The 25,971-nt window shown below is 35.6% G+C and overlaps 2 protein-coding genes across 4 annotated transcripts; one reads left to right on the top strand and one right to left on the bottom strand.

Annotated features, from left to right (window-relative positions):
• The first annotated feature begins 2,595 nt into the window (after positions 1 to 2,595).
• LOC18422295 (transcription factor TCP15) lies at positions 2,596 to 3,657 on the top strand. The gene has a single exon (XM_006827131.4). It carries the CDS (start codon positions 2,596 to 2,598, stop codon positions 3,655 to 3,657), a length of 1,062 nt encoding a protein of 353 aa, XP_006827194.1.
• A 12,777-nt stretch (positions 3,658 to 16,434) lies between these two features.
• Positions 16,435 to 21,631, bottom strand: LOC18421942 (uncharacterized). Of its 3 annotated transcripts, none has more exons than XR_016055056.1 (10): positions 21,431 to 21,631; positions 20,703 to 20,869; positions 20,329 to 20,393; positions 19,931 to 19,971; positions 19,663 to 19,751; positions 19,417 to 19,530; positions 18,311 to 18,393; positions 18,051 to 18,116; positions 17,326 to 17,406; positions 16,435 to 16,846 (listed from the first exon to the last, which is right to left on the bottom strand). XR_016055056.1 is itself a non-coding variant. In XM_088866043.1 (10 exons), the coding sequence occupies exons 1-10, from the start codon at positions 21,576 to 21,578 to the stop codon at positions 16,739 to 16,741; spliced, it is 957 nt and encodes a 318-aa protein (XP_088722169.1). In that variant the 5' UTR covers positions 21,579 to 21,631; the 3' UTR covers positions 16,435 to 16,738. The 3 variants fall into 3 exon arrangements, 2 of the variants coding, with proteins under 2 accessions (XP_088722169.1, XP_088722170.1); XM_088866043.1 differs by having other exon boundaries at positions 18,311 to 18,388; XM_088866044.1 differs by lacking the exons at positions 18,051 to 18,116; positions 18,311 to 18,393.
• Between the last annotated feature and the right edge of the window lie 4,340 nt (positions 21,632 to 25,971).

Genomic DNA, 25,971 nt, shown 5'->3' with positions numbered 1-25,971 from the left:
AATTATGAACTTTAAAAATCTAAAAACTATACATATATGAGTACATTTATAAACATTTGAAAATCTTGAAAATAACCACTCCAGATACCTTGTTACAAAATTCTCTACTTCTAGGAGAAATAGAGAAATTTTTTGTTGCATTTGATTTGAAATTTGCAATTAAAGCAAAAAAAAAAAAAACACTCAATATAGAATATGTGGGTGTAAACATAGATGGTTGTGCAAATTTCAAGGTGGAAATAATTGCTAAATTTCACAAAAATTGGCGGTGATCGTGGTAGTGAAATTACATGATGTCAAGTGTTCTAATCCCACCTTTTTTATTGATTGAAAACAACAAGAAAAAAAATAAACTCATAGGCCTGGCAAGCGATTGTGCAATCCTTTGCATGAATAATTGCATAAAACTGGTGTTAAAATACTGCTTAGCTATAAATATTCTATATTATTTTAGCTATTTATTGTGATCCTTAGGAGTATTTCATTTCCCTAAATACAATAATGGATTACAAGTAAAGATTGCACAAAAATTGAGTGTAACCCTTTTGTATACAGAATTGAAGCAATTTGGTGGTAAAAAATTACTTAGCCATTGATACTCTATATTCTTTTAGTTATTTACCCTGGTTTTTGAAGTTTTTTCATTTTAATAGATACTAAATTGATTTAAACATGGTTGCACAAAAGTTGTATATATTTCTTGCTACATTTCTTGCAAAATTTCCACAAAACTAAGGAGAAATCCATATACTTTGGATTATTACTCAAGATAATGTAACGCAAATTCAATATTCATAAATAAATAAATAATGATTGGAAAAAATGGAGAGAAGGTTTATATCAGATGTCAACTTTATATTATAGAAATATGCCGCTCACGGGGAAAGAAATGTTGTTATGATGCCCAAAAATCATATAATTGATCATCTTGATCTCGACATTGATGGATATAAAAAAGAGAATCTCAAATCTTTAAAATAGTGCATCTTGTAATGTATTATATGGACCATCCATATTTTCAAGCATTCTAAATTTTGCCAACTACACTATTTTTTAACTATTTCGTAACTATAGATGAAAATAGATTTGCAGACCACACAAGAATTTCAGAAACTAAAACAACGGTATCATTTGCAGTGCCCCTTATTTCGATTGTTTAAGGCACCAACCTTATACAAACCTCACCCCCAAAAAAAAAATAATTATCCCATAAATATGTATACTGAGAAATGAGGAAATTTGTAGGGGCATATCCGACCTTATCTCTTGCCATTGATTCTTGAATTTATTTCGATGTACAAAGGACAACTGAGAGGCAACGGTAAGTGTCGGCCAAGGGGTTAGGTCTTAGTTGGACAAACCACATGGTGTGGTTCAAAACTAACCATAGTTAACTAAAAAGGCAATGATTATACAAGAGAGGATGGCCCATTTAATTTTCTTTTTTTCTCAAATTTTCCTTATTTATATTCTCTCTTTTTTCGTTTAATATTTTTGACTTGGTGAAAAAGGGGTCACCTCTGGCCACCACTGTCTTTACGGATTGAATGATAAAAGAGCACCGCACGTGGAGTCTGAGCCACTCCACAGAAAAAGGAAAAAAAGGAAATTTAATTATAAAAGTAATATCAAAATTTTCAGGAAAATTCACTTCAGTTCTCAATAAACTTAGGATTCCAAAAAAATGTGGAAAGAGCTCCGGGGATTCTTTCCGATCCACCCCCTCGTATACTTGATTCCCGATTTTGATCGAATCTATTTTGCAAAAAAATAAAGGTAAACAAAAAGGATCGTATACTATAGCATCATTTATTTTTGGTATAAAGACATCGCACTCACTCTAGAAAAATCTAATAACATGGGGTATTGTAAAAGTCAAAAAAATTTCATTTAGACTTTGAACGAGGTGAATTGGACTCCCTAACCCGCCCAATAGCATCCAACTTCAATCATGATTGCGACTTTGTATTAAAAGTAAATAATTCATATATATATTTTTTTAAAATTAAAAGCTGAAAGCTGGAGAACCGAGACGATTTTGGATGTCCTCAAACCAAAATCGCCTGGGTCCTGATCTTATCGGACCCTCGACTTGATTCGGCCTTTTTTAAAATCGTTAGTGTTTTTCTCAAATAAATCTCTTATTTAAAATCGTTACTGTTTTTCTCAAATAAATCTCTTACTTACCCCCTCCATTTGATTGCATTCCACTAACGGGCCCTCTATTTATGACGAGATGCTGGGAAAATTTGTTATCCAGGGGAAAAGTGACCGTACATGCACTGCCCCAATTTCTAGATTGATGGACCACCTGATCTAGTTTTGGAGGTGGTTCAGGCACTATTCCGACATTTTACTTTTTTCACATACAAAGAAGAAGTCGAAATAGAAAAAGGAGAGAAAATTTGTTGAAGTGTAGAAGGAGAGAGAAAATTTCTATATATTTATTGCTTTTGAAGGCCGCATATAATTCCCACTCATTGTTTTTGTTGCTTAAAGCTTTTGCCGAGTTTCTGTTCTCTCTCTCACCCCATTTCCTGGCCGGAGATGTGGCCGGAGTCCGGCGAGGTTAACCGGAGTTGAGCTTTTCCGACTATGGAAACCTCTGAAGATGGAAATAACAGGCGCCCCAACTTCCCCTTACAACTCCTCGAAAGAAAAGAAGATGATACAGGTCAAGTTTCTGGGTTCTTTTCCGGCAGGTCCGGGCAAAATTCGGGCTACTTCTCGGGTGAGGTCTCGACCTCGGTTGCTGCGAGCCAGTCGGAATCGCAGGAAACTGTGAAGAAACCGCCGGCAAAACGGGCATCAAACAAGGATAGACACACCAAGGTCGAAGGGAGAGGACGCCGGATCCGCATGCCGGCTACATGCGCAGCGAGGGTCTTTCAGCTTACTCGAGAACTAGGGCACAAATCGGACGGCGAGACAATTGAGTGGTTGCTGCAGCAGGCGGAGCCTGCGGTGATCGCAGCAACGGGGACTGGAACGATTCCTGCAAACTTCTCCAGTCTCAATATATCTCTACGGAGCTCCGCCGCTTCCTTGGCGGCGCCAGTGCTGAAATCCTCGTATTTCCACCCCTCCATAACACAACAGCTGATTGCTCGGCCCGAGCCATGGGATCATGACCCGAGCCGCAGACTCATGCTCGGAAGCAGCATTCCAAATTTGTCGCAGCAGACTGCGACTAACTCTTCGCATTTGGGGTTGAGTGCACAGCAGTTATTCTCGAAGCCGGCGTTCCATGACTCCGATATCGATGAAACGGACTCGAAGAAGAGGCGGGCCGACTTATCCGAGCAATCCTCGATAGGAGGTTATGCGTTACAGGCTCCCACTGTCAGTGCTGGCTCAGGACAGCTTCCCGCGACATTCTGGATGCTTGCGAGCCAGGCATCAAGCCAGGTGGGTCATAGTGGGCTCATGCAGACTGAGCCCACATGGACCTATCCGTCCGGCCCTGGTACGCTGTATCGAGCAGGAGGAGGGCTGCATTTCATGAACTTTCCCGGACCTGTGGCTCTACCTATCGGCTCCGGCGAGGTGCTCCAAGCCCTCAATTCCTATGCACCCGCTAGGCACCACGGTCCAGACCCCGACCCTCCGCCACAGAGCCGCGGACACGAGCCCACTGGTCAAGACCGGTCCGAGTAGGCGGCTACCGACTCGTACGGACCATTCACACGCGTGTCCAAGATGATCACAAGTGTGAGTGAATTGTTTGACAGCTAATCATGAGTGGGACTCTCAAGGGTTACACTCGTGCAATGCTCAAAGGGCATTGGTACGCTGACTGGTGGGTGCGGGACCCGCATACGTTTTTACCCTTTTGCTTTTGTTGATTTGAAGGAACGGTCTGGATTTGGAGACGAGACCGAGCCAGGAGATCTGGGCCGTCCATCGCGATTGTGGGTGGTGATTTGAATGTGGATTACTATTCTTACACGTGTGATTTGTGCAGGTGACCATGATTGAGTTTGAGAAAATATAGCCTCATTTTTTGCTTGGGCTAGATTCTGTTTCCCATACTCCTCCCCTTTTACTATTGTTTTTACTTACTATGTTTCTTCAAATTCCCTATAATTTTGATATTGGTTGCTCTTCATCTTGATCTAGGTTTCAATTAAAAATCTATAATACAACGACGAGGATTCAAAGTTTTCAAATTTATATTGCATTCACGGTGTTCTTTACATCGCCCTATCTTCCATTTTCCAGCTTATTTTTATTGTTTTTACTGTTTTAATGTTAACATGCATATTCTACTACTACTCTTTAACGTTTTTCATTTATTAGTAAAGTCACGCATTTAAAGGTTTAATATACTTATTCATTATTTTCGTAAGTACAAAAGAGGTTACAACAATCATTCGTATCAATTAATTTGAAATCGTAGGACGGGGTGGGGTAGAGTGTGCTTCATTAACCATGATCATGGTTCAAAGACAAAATTTCTTAAATTTTGTGATACCTTCCGAGCTATTGCAGTTGACATCTGACGGTTGAGGGTAATTGTACCCATATTCTCTCTTTTCTTTTCTTTTTAAGGTAGCTTAATGTTTACATACAACACTGGTTTATGATGTATCAGTCCAAAGGGCTTATCATTGTCCATTTTAGATGATGATGGTGGAGATTGGCCATTCCTGGATAAATGTCCCCCAGTTGCTTCAATTAATCTTCCCTTTCTGTCGCGTCGCGGATGGTGGATGCTCTGTGGTGTATCATATACAATGCTACCCGCGATATATCTATAAATTTTCTTCTTTTTTTTTTTTTTTTCTTTCCTTCTTGCTTAGCAAAAGAAAAGCCCTTGGGCCAAACCCAAGTTCAGCTACAGCAAAGCTCAACCTCCATACAGATTAAAAAAGCCAAAAATCTCCAAATCCAAGTAATATAGGAGCATCCACTGTCTGACCTATTCTCAATGAAGGATGATTAAGGATGGAACAATTGTAGAGATACATGTTATTCACTATCGTCCAACACAGGGAATGGACGGTTGGTGACCCGTGATGTACATTGCCTATATCTATAACACCTTTGGGTGCGGTTTGTATAGAGCCGAGGCTCTACACAATCAAAATAAAGCGCACAGTCAAATAATATCGAGAAATTTAGTTTCAATAATGGAAATCTTTGTGATAGCCTTAAAATATATTTTCATCCTCAATTATAAAATTTATAGCTTCAAAATAGTGTAAATCGAGCATATCTATAAAAACTTGAAGATCTTGAAAATTGACGGTAAAAAAAAACGATGCAAGATGCACTATTTCCAAAACTTGAAATTTATTTATTTTTCATGTCCATGCATCTTGATGTCGAGATAATCAATTTCCAAAACTTGAAATTTATTTATTTTTCATGTCCATGCATCTTGATGTCGAGATAATCAATTTGAGGATATTTGATAATCAAGACAACCTTTTCTAGTGAAAATTTTGAGGTGGGCCCTAATTTGATTGTTTAGAGCCTCGGTTCTATATAAACTTTTTCTTTAGTTTATAGCAAGGACTCACCAGGGTCTCTACCCCAAGTCCGAAAGTTCGACACAGCCAAACTCGTCTCAGACTCGAACAATTCATTAAAAGAATTATGAAATAATGTCTGAGTACATTGGTTGAGTATGAGTTTGGATTCACTTCATCACAATAGTGATGAGAAGGGTGTGGTTTATACAAGGTGTCAACCTTAAACAATCCAGTTAAGGTGCACGTTTAAAAGGTCATCGACGGATGCGGTTTTGGCGTTAGAATTTTTAATATTGACCTAAAAAACTACTTTACATCTAATTATGAAATTTAAAACTAAAAAAATCGTATAGATCAAGTAGATCTATAAATACATGAAAAATTTGGTAATCGACGGTCTAGATAATGTATTACAAAATGAACTTTTTTTGCTATGTTAAAATCTTATTTTCTTCACATCCACACATCTCAAGGTCGCGATAATCAATTAAAGGGTCTTTTTCCCATCAAAACAATTTTTTTTTTTTCTACAATTTCAGGTTGCAACCTTATATAAACTTTTTGCCTTTGAAGAGATACTAAACATTTCCTTTTTTTTTGGTTTTTTTTCCTTCAAGAAATAAGAATATACCCAGTTACGTTTGCCATTTTGCCTATAAGCATTAGGTAAAAGTGGTCTCAACATTTTCTTCTAAGTCATAGGTGAAAAGCTTTAGAGGGTGAGGCTTCGAAGAGAACTCACAGCCATGTTGCCCATATATATGATTTTTGTGGGGACAAAATTTCAACAAAAAACATTATAGTTAGATGGTCTAGGGAGATTTTTTATCTGAAATTTTGAATTTTCAGGTCATCTTTGTAAACAATTCAAAAACTCCTCGGATGTATTGTCGATGTTCAGAGTCAATATTTGGGGCTCAACCATTTTGTTGGTGCTTGGCTTGACCACCTAATGTACACCCACATCTTGAATATTGATGAAGATGAGCATTCTATTTTTCTAAGAAAAAAAGTTCATATAAGGTTGCAACCCTAAAATGTAGAATTATTTTTCGAAGGAAAAAGTTTATATAAGGTTGCAAGCCTAAAATGTAGAATTAAAGTGCACCCAAAAAATATATCATAAAATGCCCGTTTTGATGTTAGAAAACCCTCTAATTGATCATCTTGACATCAAGATGTATGAATATGAAAAGAAAAAAAGATTCCAAGTCCTAAAAATAGTGTATCTTACAACACATCATCTATAGCATCAATTTTCAAGATTTTGCATCGTTCATAGATCTATTGGATTTGAACCATTTTTGGAGTTTAAGATTTTATAATTAGAGAAGAAAATAGATTCTCAAGCCATCTTAATAATGTTTGACACTAAAGTTATATTTATGATCAAATTTGGTGGTACGCCTTAATTTGATTGTTTAAAGGTGCAACTGTGAAAGGAAAGTGTATGTTATGTATCGAGTTAATATAGAAAGTATATCTTGCAATTAATACATATGGGAAGGGTAGGTAGAGTATCTGTATTTTATTATAAAATTTGGGTATGGTTCAGGTACCTATGATATAGTTTCTATTATTGTCATTTGTAAACATTCCATATGAGGGTTAGATCATTGAACAGACCATTAATCATGATTAACTTAATTTTTTCTTTTTCAATGCACTAGTCATAAAACACATTTGGAACATGTTTGGTTGGCTGGACTTCTGGTTCTGGACCTTTTGACTTGAAAAATGGCGCAAAACATGATTAAAGTTTCCCCCAAGAAAAAAAGAATGTTTTGCCTTACTTCTCGATTTTAACTTTTATAGACAAAACTACACTTCCTTGGTGTGTCTAAACGCGCCCTCTAAGTAAGATGCTTCTCATTCTTTATACTTTAAGGTGCACTTGTAAAATCCTTGAAAAGAGGTTGTTCTAATGTTGAAAAGATATCTAACTGATCATCTAAACATCAAAATATATATATATGGAGGAGAAGATCGATTTAAGTCCCAAAAACATTACATATTTCAATGTATTATTTAGACTGTTCATTTTTAATATCATGTGTTTATAGATCTGTTGGATTTGAACCATTTTTGAAGTTTAAAATTTATAATTGGCGATGAAAATGCATTCTCGAGCCATTAGAAGAATTTTCAGTACCAAAATTGTATTTTATAACAAAGTTTGGAGGTATGCTTTAATTTGATTGTTTAAGATTGTGATTTTATGTAAACCATACCTATATATAATCAGGTTATATCCCGGTTTGACGCAAGGGTGTCCCGGCTCTAAAATTCTAAATGCTTGTCCCAAAAAATTGACACGAGGGCCTGGCCATGGCCATGGCCAGGCCACCCCCGCTTGAGGAGAGTGCCTATGCTAGGGCGTGATAGCGATGGCTATCTTAGGCCTGGCCCGGTCCCTTTTTATTTATTTATCTTTCTTGTTTTGGCCTGGCCCAGCCCTATAGAACTTAAGGATGTCTAGGGCGAAGAATGGCCCGACCCGTTGCCAAATCACATCATAATGGTCTTTCAAAAAGAAATCTTGCCTGCCGATAGCTATAAGAAATAAATAAACGAACATGGAGTGTTTTTGGAGTTCCCTAAATTGTGGGTTCCGATCCCACGCTTCCACTAAAAAAAAGAAAGCTCCCAATTCTCTTTTGGATCTAAAAAAGAAAGAATGATTCGAAAAATAAGGTCACATAAAAAATTAATTGAGAGCTTCATCTCTCAAGTTGGATAGTTTGCCCCCCAAACAAAAGGAGACCATCTAAAAGAATCCATTCCTTCTCCTCTTTAAATCGGTTTGTCCCCCTCAATCCCCACAAAGAGGGAGTGGACACTTCCTTTCTGCCTTGCTCTCTCTCACCAACCCCCTCTCTCTCTCTTTTCTTTTTTTTTTTCTATAAATATATAGAGCATTGGGTTGAATAGTACATATATAACCTTACAACAGCTAGGCAGCTATAATGAATATTACATAGGTGGAATAGAAGCCGTCAGATTTTCATCATGTGGTTCAAAGTGCATATCAGTATTTAAATTTTAAGTTTTTTTATATAAATCTGATGAAATTTTGGGTTTATATACCTAACACTATTTCACGCCATATAAATATATAAAATAATTATTTTCAATAATTTAAAATAAACAAAATACCCCCGTCATTTTTCAAGGGTATTTCGTTCATTTTATATTTTGAGAAATATTTTTTATTTGTGCACCCTATTTTTTAGTACACATGTACAAAATTTCATTATGATTCGATTTATAGAAAAATAATTAAAATTAAAACAGTAATATGCATTTTGAACCGTATAATGAAGATCTGATGGCTCGCATTCCATCTATAGTATTATTCATTATAGCTGGCCAGCTATTGTTAGCTTTTTCCTATATATATATATATATATAAATTTTAGAAGAGGGGATACTATTTTTCTTATAGAAAAAAGTTTATATAAGGATGCAACCTTATAATGTAGAACTACGGATGCACCTCAAAAATTCAAAAAAGGTAGTTTTAATGTTGAAAAACCCTTTGATTGATCATCCCGATATCGAGATGTAGGACCATGAAAAATGAAAAGATTTTAAGTCTTAGAAATAGTGTATTTTTTAAGATATTATCTATACTGTCCATTTTCAAGATTTTCATATGTTTATAAGTCTACTTGATTTTAACCATTTTTTAAATTTAAAATTTTATAATTAGACATAAAAATAGATTTTGAGATAATCCTAAGAACATTTTACATCAAAATTATATACAATGATATAATTTGAAGGTGCACCTTACCTCTATAGCTACGGATGCATCTGTATGCCAACTGCACCGTTTTCTTACATAAGTCTAGAAGGGGGTACTATTTTTTCCTAACTCTCCACTTTTTCTAACTCTCATAGAGAAAAGTTTATGCCAAATGACTGCGAGAGGAATCAGCCCCTAGGCCGGAGCAGAGTAACTTGTCTGATTCCGAGTGAATCTAGCTAAGTCTAGAAACACCAGTTTTTTTGTATAGGAATATAATGAAACGATGATAAAAAAATCATGTTATGGCTATTTGTTTGACCCCTGTTTTTAAATATACATTCTTTTCATTCCAACAAATAATCACAACAAAAAAAAAAACAACATTTGAAATCACAGCATACAAAATGTTTTTTTTTGCCCAATTAATGTAGGTTGTTCATTTTGGTTAGATGCTCTAGGCTTTAGAATGATTTTTCTATTTTCGATTTTTGTTAGATGGCTTTATTATAATTAGATTAACAATTAAAAAAAAAAATGATTTGGAATTGGTCAACATCTAGATATTGGAATTCACCAAATAGGTGGTCTAGATTCATTATAATACTTACAAACACTCATGAGGATCATACCATCCAAAGTCTATTTATACAGTAATGGTTGTCTGATTGTGTTTAAATTTTAATGAGTTTTCTACAAAATAACTTCATTTAAAAATTGGAAAGTGTATACATCTAAACCTAAATAAATTATTAGAAAATAATTCTCAAAAAATAAAATGGTAAAAATGCCTCTTAAATATTTATAGGGTTAATTTGTTTATTTTATTATTTGGATTATTTTTTGTATATTTTATGTAGGTGTACCTCATTAAGATGTACATACCCACAAAATTTCAGGTTAATATGATTTGGAAAAAAAATGATTAAAATTCATACTCTATTAAACAATCATAACTGTATGATGGATAGATAGAGTCTATTTTTTTATTCCAGACTCAAATCCAAGTTGCCATCCTAGTCAATCCATGCGGAACCTTGCATTTTTCTTTTATTCATGAATTACAAAATTTAACGACTAGATTGCTATCAATCTCATGTCCTCTTTGGTGATGAAATGATGTATGAAAAAAGTTTATATAAGGTGTCAAGTAAGAGGCTCCTTAAAAACCTACCGTAAAAGGTTGTTCCAACCCTTGATGGCCATCCAATATATCATTTCAACTTCAAGATGCATGCATATGTATTTAAAAAAAAAAAAGAAGATTAGAAGTCTTAAAAATAGTGCATCTTGTAATGCATAATTTGATATATTGGGACCATGATGGTGCATCACGGACCAAAGGAAGCACCGGTAGAAGTCCCTCTAACATCACGACCCATTTAGGACCATGAAGGTTACTCTGAGTAGACAAAAAGTTATAAGGTATGGATTATTTAAAAAAAAAAAATTAAGTATGGATGTAAATTTTAAAAAGTTTATAGTACTTTTTGTATTTCTAAAAAAAATACAAGAATATTTTTTTTATAATTTCTCTAGTTTTTATATATTTATATTCTATAATCAAGTCCCCAGTTCTAACTAGGAATTGCCACTATATGGAATGATTACCCATCCAGATGAACAAGGACTTTCCCACCACACTTACAGAATACATAAAGAAAATTTTTTTTTTTCTCACTATTATAGAAAGCCTTTATTTGGAGAGGCTTTCTACACAAATGAGATGCAAATAGTGAGAAAGATAAATCCGGTAGTAGTAAAAAAAAAAAGGGATAGCACATATAAAAGTGTGTCACAGCATTTTAGAAATTTTATTTTGGATTTTATGGCAAAACAATGACATTGTCAAACACCCCATTTCAAATTTAGCGGTCAATGATAATTGTGGCTTCTTTGTATAAAAAATAAATAGTCACTTTATGTATAAGTTTAAAAATAGAAAAAAAAAGGCAGAGAGAAGAAGAGAGAGAGAGCACTCTAACTAGCTACCAAAAAAATAAAAATACTATTGTGTTTGTATTTTGAATTGGGAATTTAAGAGAGAATCAGCAGGGCTTTAATATTGAATTAATTTATTATTTTTTAAATATAACTGACATATTAATATGTTGATTTTGAATAGGATCTCCCACTAAAATCTTTTTACATTGTTTTCTTTGAATACCTTCCAAGTGACACAAATACCCTCACGTTGGTTCGGCAGTTGCAGCTGGTTTGGCCCATGAACCCAATTCATTTTTTTCTCAACCCAACGTTCAGTGCCAAACCGATTTGAATTTATTTTTTCTTTTTTTCTCTCTCTCCTTTATTTTTTTTTAACCCAATTTCAATTAAGCACTCCAGGACTCGCCCCCACATTACAAACTTGTTTTTACTTATTTGATGTGAATTTAGTTGATCTTACAATTTACATAATGGGGTTTATTTAAAGGTGTGGTTTGTATAAGGCTGAGGCAGTGAACAATCAAAGTAAAGTGTACCTCCAAGTAATGTTGAAAGATGATTTCTCAATGGAAAAAATCTATGTGATGGTCTGAAAATTTATTTTAATCTCTAATCATAAAATTTAAATCTTCAAAAATAGTATAGATCAAATGGATTTATAAACACTTGAAAACATTGAAAGTTGATGGCCTAGATAATGCATTCTCAGATGCAGTATTTTCTAGACTTGAAATCCCTTTTTTTTTTTTTTTTTTGCATCTATACATCTCATGGTCGATATGATTGATTTGAGGGTTTTGTGACATCAAAACAACCTCTTCTAAATATTTTTTGAGGTGTACCTTAATTATACTGTTTAAGGCCTCAACCTTATAAACTATTTTTCCTAATTTAAAAGGTAGGGTTTTATTTAAAAGGTAGGGTTTATATATCTATACACGCTATGAGTCCACTCTCCCAAAATTCACCTTGCAAATCAATTTTGGACCAAAATTTTGCAGGTGGATCATCTCAAACACCACAACCAAGAAACTAACAAAGAAAAAGAACTTTTTGTATTTTTTTTCTAGATTTCATTTTTATTCTCTCCAAATTTATCGATTATGTAAGTACTTTATAATAGTTTATGTATTCGGATGGTCTATAAAAAGATCATTTATTTCTTGTACATGGGAGTCACAATCATTCCTACTCATTAGATATCAAATTTGATGGTTTGGGATGAGTCATGAAGTATGAGAAATTTTTTTTTGGAATTTTGTATCTATTCAATAACACTCTTACAACCACACATTTTAAAATTTAATGGACAAGAATGGTTGTGGTTTCCATATACAAAAGATAAATGATATCTCTGTAGACAATCCTTATGTATTTTGGGTCTTAAATCTTTCAAAAACTAGGGGAACATGTTTGTAGACTGATTGACCAAATACTTTTCTGTAATCCATATTGGAAATGGGATAATACATGGAGGTATCAAAACAAAGGTTGTCTCATCATATGCATTTCTATTTTTAAATATATATTGTAAAAACATTGGATGATCCAAAACAAGGATCATCACCATCCAATAAATGAGTTATAAGGACCATCACCATCCAATTTTTGGGATGAGTTGCGATGATGAAGAGGAAACCATGTAATTGAATGAATGACACATTTGGTGGGACCCTCATGGGTCCATCACTGTCAACCTATTTGATGAAGGGTGTGGTTTGCATAATGTTGCATCTTTAAACAATCAAATTACGTCGGAGTACCAAATTTTATCAAAGATGTGATTTTGGTGTCAACAATTTTTAGGATAGCTTGATAATCTATTTTTACCTGTATGATAAAGTTCTAAACTCAAAAAATGGTTCGAAATAAGTAGATCTATAAACACTTGAAAATCTTGAAAATGGATGGTCCAAGTAATTTGTTGCAAGAAACCTTTTCTTTTTTTGCATTTCCATACATCTTGATTTCGAGATATCAATCATAGTCTTCCGACATCAAGACAACCTTTTCCAATGTATTTCTGAGTACACCTTAATTCTACATTTAAGGTTGCAACCTTATACAAACTTTTTCCTTGATGAAATGTCATTGTAGGGATAACCTTCCTTTTCCTTTTTTTTTTTTTTTGGTAATTCAGCAGTAAGAATCGACTTTAAGATTATTTGTTTTTGATAATTCAACAGTAAGAATCAAATTTAAAATATGGTGTTGCTAATGTTAATTGCTAACTCAAGCACAACCATGGTTACTCGTATGACCCTACTACTCTATTTTTACAAGTACATTTACCTTCATTGAAGCAGATTTATAACCACACATTCTGCCCCATCTGCACCCACCAATAACTAGTAAGATTGTCATATAAGATATTTTAGCATCCCAACCTCACCAAAACCCTGTAAAGCCTTCACCTAAATCTATATAAAAACATGTTTGGGGGATCCAAACAATCAGGGGTTCCATCCCCTTGAATTCTATTCTTAAAAAAATAATTGGACTTGGAGACTGCTATCTCAAGACTTGATTTTGCTCTACTGAATGGCCACTAAATCTATTAGATTTGCAGCATTTTGAGAGCTTCAAATTCAATTTTTAAGTATTTACAGTTGTTAAGTTTCTAACTATTTACATTGGGGTTTCTGAATTTATCAAAAAACATGGTTTGTGTGTTTTTTTTTGAGGAGGGGGGAGGGAGGGAGGGAGGGGTTTGGTGAGTGCAAAAAAGGGGCCCTTAAATGAGAAAGATAAACATGAGGTTTTGCTGAGGCTGAGGCCTAGGCCGTGCAATAAATGGACCAATGAGACATGAGGGAGGGAGGGAGGGAGGGAGGGAGGGGGTGGGGGACCCGATCCAAGCCAAGCATAAATCTTTGGGAAAATTACAAAAACCCCCATTTGGCTCAACTTTCTTGAAAACCCCAACCACCCCCCCTAAAACCAACTCTTTTATTGCAACTTTTAACCCAAAACAAATTCTTATAGCAAATACCCCCAAGTCAAAAAGCTATAGTTTTTTGGATCAAAATGCCCTCCCCTTGGTCATTGAATGTCGTCGCTTCGACACTTGTAAATGCAATCTGGCAGATAGTTGTTGTGGTCCGGCAGTTATGATTCCTCGATTCAACACTTATAAATGCGGTCCGGCATATCGTTGCTGTAGTCCGACAGTTTTGCCTGTGCGACGCTATGAAGCCTCAGTCCGGCAGTTAATGTGATATAGGTTCCAATCAGACAGTAATATGTGTCGGACCGTCTTTGATGATTGAGCGCCTTCATGTAGTGGAAAAGGGATTTTTGGAAAAAACTTAGTTAGGGGAAGGTTGTAAGGAAAGTTGAATCAAGGGGGTTTTTGTAATTTTCCGTAAATCTTTTCTGGCATGCTAAGATCCAACTCACCCCAAAAACTATGTAGTACGGGTCGGCCCTTGAGACATCCCAGCCCAAATATGAAACAGGTGGGGCTCAAGACCAGGCCTAGCTTGTTGAGGCAGCATATGAGAGAGATGGGGAGAGTGGGTGAAGAATTTGTGGCTTTATTACATGAACTTTGCAATGTGTACATTGCTAGGGAGTTAGAATATGAGGTGATTTGGGAGACTGAGAATGATGAGATTCTCTATTCGGTCTGCTTACATGTTGTTGTGCAATGATAGGCACAGAGAGATGATCCGGCCGTGGAAAATATTCATCGTACGGTTCAAGCTTTCCTATGGGTGTGACAAATTGCCAAAAAAAGAGGCATATAAGGTGGTGAACGTGTTTATTCTTTGTAAGGAGAAGGAGGAAACTTGTGAGCACCTCTTTTTGCATTGTTTCTTTGCCAGAGATATTTGAGAGGGCTTCGGCTTTTGGCAAGTTGGGTATTAATATGGCGTTGTCTAGGAGCTATAGGGTCTTACTGCTTCAAATGGACCCTCCAGGGTTACCTAAATGTGGGCGTATATTAATAGAACTTTTAAAGCTACAAGTCGAAGTCCGACAGAGATGAAAGAGGCTACGCTTTTTGGAGTACGGAGCTGGTTCTCGATTTCAAAAGCAGGGAAGGGAGGGGTACTTTAGAGATTGACATTTGGATCAATCTGAAAAATGTGGCATGGAAATTAAGACCAAAGGGAAGATGGTGCCGTGCCGACGTCAAGAAGGTTGTTTGAAGCTTAACTTTGATAGCACTTCTTTTGAAAATCCGGGGCCAACAGGGGTTTAGAGGGATTCTAAAAGATACAAGTGAAGTGATTCTTCTTCTTTCTTACGTATGGCCTCGGGGGGTTGGGTTGCAACTTCAAATAAAGAGGAATTACAAGGCCTGAGATGTATCAAAGGTTAATTTCAAGGGGTAGGTTTTTGTGGCGGAAGGGAACTTGCAAAACATTATAAATTGGTGCAACAAAGTATCGAAGCCTGCTAGAGATTTTAATGTATTTGGGCAGAGAGAGTTTATTTATGCTGCCATCTCTTTTACCCATGTATCCCAGGGAAGCAAATGATATTGCGGACCGTTTGGCTAAGCATGGGGTTTTTTTAATTCTTTGGCAGAAAGAAACAGTTGTTGCAGATGACCTTATTATTGTCTCAGTTCCATATAATTCATTTTTAAGCAATAAAAGTTTGTAACATCGTCAAAGAGAGAGAGAGAGGGGTCACGTTTAGGTTTTGCAACTGTAGGAGATGATTGGGGATTTTTATCCTCGACTACAATACTTTTTCAGACAGTATTTTATATGTTCCCCCTACAACATAGAAGTTTTATCCTCCTCCTTACCATCCAACCGTCCAATTTTGATCAAGAGAGCCACTTACCGTTTGATCTTAGATCCCACGTCTTAAAGTATTTTATTTTTTGTTTTTTTTTTATACGAATTATATGAATATAAAATTTGATATATACCATTTGCTCATTGGAGCACACCTATAAAAAATATTAAAAATAAATTTTAGATAAAATATAATGACCAAAATAAATTTTCAAGGGTATTTTGGTTATTTTATTTTATTGAAATTTTTATTTTTATTTTTTTTGCTAGTGCAAGTTTAATAGAGTAATAGACGTCCAAAATTTTGTATCAAAATAGTTTATAGAAAAAAAATTAAAAATAAAATAGTGTAGAGATGTGACATTGTTATTGGGGTAATCTTAACCCTCCATTCAGAATGAACGGTTGGATAAAGGGGAGGATAGAACTTCTGTGTTGTAGGGGAAGCATATAAAGCTTGCCCGTAAGTATAACCCATAAAGAGCAGACAATAGTAAGTACTACATAGTTTTATATGCAGTATCATATATGGTATACGGATAACAGAAAGTACAGTGCGTACAGTGCCTATTGAGAAATTACAATGTATGGACTATAGAAATGTCGATTTTTGGGCCAGGCCAGGGCTATCCCGTGGGTGGTGGGGGGGGGGGGGGGGGGGGGGGGGGGGACCTGCGCTGTCTTGAAAATGATTGGGCCTACTACGCATAGCCCATGCTCGGCCCAAGGACCTTAAAGTCTAGCCCGAAATATCAGAGTTCAGGACTCACAAGCACCCCCACCAGCTGCAGAAAGATTTCATAGTAATTATATCAGCCATTTGAGCAAATTAGATCAAACTTGCGCACCTTCATTCTGCCATTCAGCGCAAGGGCTAGGACATCAAATTCTTCAACAAACCAAAGCTCTGAAATTGTGGCCTGATCATTCAACATTAAGAGTTCAAGCGTTAAAATCCAAGAGATAATCGGAATCTTTTTCATTTTTTGGCAAAAAGTTTTTCTTTAATGCTCTGAGAAGCCAAAGTTTCGCTATTTGAGATGAACACTGCGCCATATGATGACTCAGGCAAATGTATGAGAGAAAATTTTACACAAAATAAAATATCGTAAAGAAAGGGACTGAGAGACACTGAACTTGTGAATCTTCACAGACATGCATGAAGAAAGCCACAATCTAAAAACTAGTGCAAATTCATGCAACACATATCTTCACTTTGATGAATCGGAACAAGTGAAAGGTTCATCCATCAAGTTAAAACACAACAATATCTCGCCATCATTGAATCTGACAATATCATTTATCTTGATTTTGACCAACAAATAGTAATGATCCAGTAAAGGTATCTTCAAGGTAATTCAAAGGGAAAAAAATGGAGTTATGTGTAATTTGATTCTACCTCAAATCCCTTAAGTTTTTGATTCGCGCGTTCAACTAGATCCTGGAAAAGTTTGAGTTGATCACTATGCATGTGCTTCTCCTAAATGAGAAGAAAAGAAATTGAAATCATCAGTAAGTACATCTAATACCAATAATATTTATCAGTACACATGCTTAAAAAACTATCACATCCACATTCGATCTTAAGTGAAGAAGAGATCAATAAGAAGTTGATCCAAAGTTGTGATATTGAAAGATAGAAAAGAATACAAAAGAAATAACTATGGTAATTGTTTCGAAATTACAATTTCACTCAGCATTGTATGCTGACATGGCTAAGTTCACTTGGTTCTATGACAATTCGGATTTTAAAAAGACCTTTGAAAAAATTTGTAATTCTCTTACTGATACAATTGAGACATTGTTGGCCATTAATGCCTAATATGATAGATATGTTTGAGGTTAATCAAATATTATTTACTAAAAACATAATGAATTCCAATTTTGCATCAATCCATCAAGTCATGATCTATCGATTCCTGTGTTTCATGCTGAAAACTTTGTCATTCAGAATATGATGGTAATATACTCGCCAGTACGAAAATTTACGCTACAGCCAAAGCACTGCCAAGCGCCAATGGATAAGAAACTAAGACTCCTTCAAAGCAATCAACACATGGCTACATCCTCCAAATTTATCAAAAGAGTATAATTTTAAAACTAGAAGAGAAGTTTGTACGACACCTGTGAGGACATTTGAGGGGGTCCAAGAAGCCTTGCAAGGGAAGTATGGAGCATAACAGGATTATACTGTAGATCAAACGAGAAAATGTACACTTATGTAAGATGGGAGTACAACTACAACCCATAATTAGTCATAATTGGGATTTATCTTTACTTAGGCTTACTTAAGTAGGCATAAAGTGCAAGTATATTGCCTAATCTATTGACCAAACTGCTGTTTGAATAAGATGGTGCAAAAATAATAATAACTGGTGTCTTACAAGCTGCTTTTGGGGAGCATGTGGAAGGGCATTTCTTAGTTTTGCCCGAATGTCTACTGGATCAGTACCAGAGGTCACCTGCACTACAGAAATATAAAGGAGTTCTTCAGGAATTGATGAAACTTCTACAATCATAAAAAATAATCCAACTCCCCACATTTTTTTCCTTTTGACACATTAATGGGGTAGAGTTGGAAATCTTGACATCACATTGTGGCTCTACCACCCTGACCACCATGCCAAGAGCCCCATTCCTAATCCAACTCTCCACATATCTATCATTACTATATAAAAATATAGAATTAAAATATAATTAACCAAAAAATTGTTTGAAGATTACTCCAAGCCATAGACAAGAAGAGCAGTATGTCTATGGACTTCATCAAGGTTCTCCACAAACTCAGTCATACCTATGAGGAGGTTACATTTTTGAAGGACTCAGATCAAGCCTGTATGCAGTTAAAATGATTGAATCAGACCTCAATTCTAGTACTGTTCATGGAAACCTATGGGATATATATACTATGGCCCCGTTTGGACGTCCTGGTAGGCATATCGAAGCCTTAAGTTCCGTTCCCTTTATGGGTGATCATGAAAGAGTTCTTTACTGACTATAATCAAGTGGAACAATATCCAAGTTTTTTGGGGATAAAGGAAAATTAGAGTTTTTCTTTTACCCATAAAATCAAATGGGCTTTATTGATGATGTTTAGTAGATAAGAATGGTTCCAACCCTTAAGTTGCACTGTGAATAGTAGCGCGCTAAGCTGGCATGCACCCACTTAACATAAGGCAGTCTTATCACTACAAATAGGATCATCCAAATAGGCAGTGCACCTAGTCCTGCATTTCCTAGTGATAACCAAAAACGGAATAAACACCATGAAGTGGACCATCAAAACCACTATGCTGTTGTGGAAGCAGTGCCAATGGATTGCAATGCAACAAACTTCTTAACAAGTTTTTTATCCAACACTACAAGTTACAACTTACAACGGAGATGAGATAACAACACATTTCAACTGACACAAATGAACATAGAATACTCCAACTAGTCGTGGAAAGCAAGGAAAACCATTAAAAAAATGGAAATATTGTATGTATACCTGCCAACAACCCAAAAGCACACCAGTTGAAGTTAAAACGACCCTATCCAAGATGATTTTCAGTGGACAAATAACCTCAGCGACAGCTTTAATCGCATTCCCTTCAGCCTCGATCTTTTGAGAAAGGGAAAATATGCAACCAATGGAGCAGAATATCAAAATTGAGAAACTCTTGTATTAGTGATATTTATTCCTTGCTACAAATGAGAAGTCTCCACATGAGAATCTAAAAGAAATATGGGGTACCTCATCAGGAGTCGCAGTCACAGGTTCTAGATGATGAGATGCATGAAACATACTGAAGTGATATAGACTTGCATTTTGGAACCAAATTGCTGGTCAACACAAAATGAGGTATATAAGCATGTAAAAGAAGAAAGCTAAGGATAAATAAGCAAAAAAATTTGGTTATTTTGATAATTCCCATATTAGATAGGAACCAATAATCTTCCTCATCAAATTGTGAAAAAACCTTGAGATTCCTAGTCTTAATAACTAAAAATTGGACTATTACCTCTGCCAAAGTATTGCATAAATATACTCTTTACAGTATCACTGCAACAACCCATTAAAAAAGGTGCATGTCAGACCACTGCAGGTCACTTGAAAGAAGAAAACCATTTGCAAATTGGCTTCTCATATATAGTGCTATAAACAATACAAATGCAAAGGGGATTATATTAGATAATTAGTTCAACAGATTTTCACTTTTTTCTGACTTTCAACCTTTGTTCCGGATGTAGGTATTTCATCAGAACTATGGCAAATCTCCATCGTCCATCATTGACAACGGAAGCTGGATATCCAAGCTGTGTATGGATGGTATAGCATACACAGGATATATAAGGTATACTTTCTTTTTGAACTAATCTGTACGGCACACTTTTCCTTGGAAAACAAACAAGAACTTACGATATGGGCTTTGCAGATTCCGGATACAAGTATAGAACAGTAGCACGAACTGGAGGGTCTGCAGCCTGCATCATACCACCAATAGAACATTGTTCCCCTGAATCACATCTACTACAGTGCTCCAGAGTGAAAACATAACCACCATTGTTGATACATAAAGAAATGCAACATAAAATTGATGCCAAGACATCGGAATCCAAACTTCAGTCCAACATGTGCTTAGCATAAAATTTATGCCAAAGCATAGAAAATTAGAAATCGTACATGGGTTTTCATAAAATGCAGCCCATAAGCTAGTGTCCAAACCGCAAACAAAATATTAAACAACACAAAATAAGGACGACGAACTAAATTTCATAGAACCAAGCCTTCACCTTGAGTATAGGAATAACTGAATCATCCTTAAAAGAGAAAATGTCAGAGATAGATAGTGACTGAGAAGTAGCTCCGCCTTGAAGAAAGCTTGCACCATGCTCATCTAGATCCCTTGCCATTTTCTCATACAATGCCGAACGCTGCTTAGCACTTGTACTAGCATAGCCTGAATGATGTATATATTCAATATAAGTTGCATTGCACTGCAATAATTTTTTTATTTAAACAAATGCAATTATCAGAAATCACAGAACCACGTCAAGTACAGGAAACTGAAAGAATTTCTGCAAAAACGCTCAGCTGTAGTACCCAAGTCAACAAAATATCATGTAACACAGTTCAAGTTTTTTTTTTTTTTTTTTTTTCTTTTTTTTTTTAAAATGAGATCAATGCCATTGTAAATCTATCGCCAAGAGAAATCACAACATCCGTGAGTTTTCCTTATTCAAGAAAAAAAAAATCCGTATCAAACAATGATGGAAAAAACCCAGAAAATTGAGCCAAAAAATAGAGACAAAACCAGAGGCCAAATTTAAGATTTCAAATTTCACAAAGGGCACACTTCGATCGAAATCTAGGGTTCAAATGGTTTCCTCCTAAAACCAGACCGAGGGTTTCAAAATTTGCAGAGGCCTCAAGCACGTAATTACCTCAGAATTCGCGATGACTCCAAACTTCATTGCCAGCGTAAAAACTACTGAAAAAATATTATGGCAAAAAGCCATACCTGGATCACTTGATTGATTGAGACGAGAAGAAGAGAGAGAATTATCAAGCGCCATGTGAAAGACCAGGAAAAAGATAATTGCAGAAGAGACCCAGAACAAAACGACCGTGTTTGAATAGCTCCAGCGACAAAAGGATGTCCTAGTCATTGCTAATCACTGGTATTAGGGCAACACCATGATGCCCTAGCCAAGGTTGATTACTGGTGGAAAAAAAATCCGTATCAAACAATGATGGAAAAAACCCAGAAAATTGAGCCAAAAAATAGAGACAAAACCAGAGGCCAAATTTAAGATTTCAAATTTCACAAAGGGCACACTTCGATCAAAATCTAGGGTTCAAATGATTTCCTCCTAAAACGAGACCGAGGGTTTCAAAATTTGCAGAGGCCTCAAGCACGTAATTGCCTCAGAATTCGCGATGACTCCAAACTTCATTGTCAGCGTAAAAACTACTGAAAAAATATTATGGCAAAAAAGCCATACCTGGATCACTTGATTGATTGAGACGAGAAGAAGAGAGAGAATTATCAAGCGCCATGTGAAAGACCAGGAAAAAGATAATTGCAGAAGAGACCCAGATCAAAACGACCGTGTTTGAATGGCTCCAGCGACAAAAGGATGTCCTAGTCATTGTTAATCACTGGTATTAGGGAAACACCATGATGCCCTAGCCATGGTTGATTACTGGTTTTTGAGCAACACAATGATGCCGCAGCCGTGCCGTTGGTACTTGTTTTGTTGATATACGGTTTAGCGTAACACCGCGGATCCACAATACTTAGTCGCAGCACCACTAATAAATCTCATTTCTTTAACTTCTAGCAGCCAGTAGTACCACTATTACGTAAGCTCGGTTCCGACCGCTGAAACACCCAAAAAATATAAAAAATTGGAAGCGGTTAGCATGCGGTCAAGCCCGCTCGTGTAGAAAAGCGGGCACCTTAAGAAATTTATTTTTAAAATAGAATTTGATCCTAATTTTTAAAGAATATATAATCTTTATCATGAATATGAATAAATAAATAAATTTTAAAAATTAAAAATATTAATTCTATTAAAAAAATGGACTGTTAATTTCAATTGATTTTAGATAGACCACCTAATTGCATTTGCATGCATAGATGATTACTTTATAGCTCCGGATTGCATATTGTACAAATACGGTCCAGCCCGCATAAAATAGTTGTTCAAATTTTTTTTTTATTTCTATGCCACATCGAAAAAATTAGTGCAACAAGGCCACATTTACCCATGGGTTGTGAAATTATATGGCTGCGAGTGTGTTATCGACTTAGCTAAAAGATGAGAAAAATTAGTCAAGCTTTATGATACACTCCAACCATCAGAGTTCGTATATAACTGCTTGGGATAATTGTAACATCCTTGTAGATGGTATTATAATATGCAAGTTCTTTAAGAATAATTGAGTGAAAATGGACGTTTTAAATAAGGAAAAAGTTTATATAGAGCCGCGGCTCTAGACAATCAAATAAGAGCTTACCTTAAAATTTTCACTAGAAGATGTTGTTTTGATGCTCAAATATCCTCAACTTGATAATCTCGACATCAAGATGCATGGACATGAGAAAAAAAATGGATTTCAAGTTTTGGAAATAGTGTATTTTATAACGCTTTTTTGGATCATCAATTTTTAATATTTTCAATTTTTTATAGATCTGTTTATCTACAGTATTTTTTGAAGCTTTAAACTTTATAAATAAAGATGAAAATGTATTTTAAGGCTATCACAAAGATTTCTAGTATTGAAACCACATTTCCCGACAATATTTGAAGGTAGGCTCTAATTTGATTGTTTAGAGCCTAGGCTCTATACAAACCGCACCCTTTAAATAATGTATTATATGATGGATGATTTCTATAAAGCCTAGGGCTTATGAAAAAAAAGTAATGCTTCACCTCAAAACCTCGCCTATAAAACACTCTGGGTATGAAAAATCCTTATAATAGCTCTAAAATCTATTTCCACCGCCTATTATAAATTTGTAGCTCCAAAAGTGATACAGATCTTGTGAATCAGTGAACACTTGAAAATGGACTGTCAAGATAATGCATTACAATATACACTATCTTTTCACAACTACAATAGTCAAAGTCAAGTTATCAAATTTGGAATTTTTTTGATGCTAATTTTCATTCAGTTTTGAGGTGAGGATTTACTCTTTTCCATAAGACCACGCTTTATATTAACATTTTCCTTATATGCTATAAAAGTTTTGAAACTTAAAATCATATTTTTCTTTTTTTTGTACTCATGAAGTGAGGTTTTTATGAGATATAAATAATAATAGGAAAAAGGCATAGATCCCCTCTCCACATAGAGCCCGCTTGCTCTCCTTACTTTAAAAACTCCGATATTCTAAGAAAGCATGTGATAGGATTGAGTGGTACCTACACAAAATTATGAGGCTAATGAGTTTTGAGAACAGGTGGAGAATGTGGATAATGGGTTGTACGTCTTCAGCCCACTTGATGAATGGCAAAGCTTGTGGTTATTTTAAAGCCACTAGAGGCTTGAGACAAAGCGATCATTTGTCTCCTTTCATGTACACTTTGCTAGGTGAATCCTTAAGTCAAGTACTTAATGTTATATACCTTTGATTCAAAGCGCACTTATAGAACACTGAAGATACTTTAGTCCTTACTGAAGAGAGTCAAATATGTATCCAAAATCTTTGGTTATTCCATAAATGTTATGAACTAGTTTCAAGGGCCAAGATAAATATGGGAAAGACGAAGATCATGGGGATTAATTGTGCAAATGAGGAGTTAAGCGTTTGGGCCGAGCGTTTAAATTGTAGTGCGGTTAAGTACTTAGGTGTCCCTCTTAGTCTCTTACTAATGTCAGGTTATCACAATCAGCTTGGGATCCCATAATTGAGCAGTTTCTAATATAAATTGGAAGGTTGGAAGAGTAGATATTTGTCCATGAGGTATAGAATCACACTCATCAAAGCTAAGTCTCCCATATTCCCATAAACTATTTCTCCCTAAACAGAGCTCCAGCTTGTTTAATCAAAAGTTTGGAGGCCTTGATGCGAAATTCTTGTGAAGTGGATCAGTAGAAGGGAGAAAATTCAATTTGGTAAAATGGGACAAGGTATGCATTCTAAAGCATCGAGGAGGACTGGGAATTCACAAGCTTAAACCCATGAATGAATACCTTTTAACCAAATGTTAGTGGAGATTAAGCCAAAACACCACCCAAATTTGGCAGGACGTTATTATTGGAAAATATGGCCTAGCTGAGGGATTTATTCCTAAAAGACTTTCCTCTGGCTCCTCAGCATCGACTGTTTCGAAAGGCATCAATTTTTTTAGATATTTATTTTTAACAAACTCTAGAATTCTGGTGGGCACAAGGATGAGAACCAGTTTTTGTTCCACAAAAGGTGAAGGGTATCAGACTCTCTGGAATATCACTTTGGGCAACAGAAAGGTCAATGTTGTCACAGAAGGATTGTTCATTACCTCAATGCAGCCCTACACTCTTTTCTCTATTCCTCTACCAAAGATAACAGGTAATCTAGAAATTGACTCCTGGGGAATTTTCAGAGTTAAATCTCTCTATGCCCTCCTAACAAGAGAGAGATATATTAATAGTAGACCTTCCATAGCAAAAGTGCGGTCCATCAATGCTCCTGAGGGTGAAGGCCAACCTGTGGCTATTGGCACAAGACCGTACCCCGTCTGTTGAAAAATTGAGAAAGAGAGGAATGAACATCACCAACATATGCTTAATGTGTAAGCAGGACACAGATGCTAATTCTCATTTATTCTTACTTCGAGGGATGAATAATGCACATTAGGTGGTGTTGCTAGAGAGAGAGGGGTTCCTTTTGGGGTTCAGTGGTTAGAGTTCTATTTTACTTTCAAAATAGAATTTCAATTGATTCGGGGTTGCGTTTTATGTGATGAACTTTGAGCCTAATCAATCACACACTATCAGCTTTCAAATTTCAAATATAACAACAAAAAATGACTGTGATCTCCTTGTAAAAAAGATAGATAGTTCAAAACTAAGGATTATGGTATGCCTCATGATCACATAGATTAGTTGCATCCTGGTGAATGCACCACCAGTTATTGCAATGCTTTCTCATTTGCAAAATTAGGAAGATCATGGCAGTTCCACGGAGGGCATGCATATTGTACAGGGTGCATAAGGCATACTCTTGTTGGAGCATGATGTGTACTTCCTCCATCCATTTGAAGGATGTTAGAAGGTTTAATTAGGAGGGTTTTTTCGATCTGAAATTTGGGCATTTTCGATCTGAAATTTGGGAATTTACTTTAGATCATCAATCACCAGATGAATATTTTCAATAAAAAAGAAAAAGATATGAGTTCTTGAGCATTTGGATTTAACTGACCATGTAATTGGATTATCTTTGTTTAAGCTTACGAAGTTTTTTTTTTTTTTTTTTGCCATATATAAAATGCTTATGATTTTATTTTGTTTTTAGGTGGAGGAAGTCATGCATGGGTGCCGAAAAATAATCCTATATAGTATGCTCCTGGG

Source organism: Amborella trichopoda, chromosome 4 (genome assembly GCF_054954075.1).
Source record: "Amborella trichopoda isolate Santa Cruz 75 chromosome 4, AtrichopodaSantaCruz75HAP2 v2.0, whole genome shotgun sequence".
In the NCBI taxonomy this organism is placed as follows: Eukaryota; Viridiplantae; Streptophyta; class Magnoliopsida; order Amborellales; family Amborellaceae; genus Amborella; species Amborella trichopoda.
This window is presented reverse-complemented; position numbering and strand designations above follow the sequence as displayed.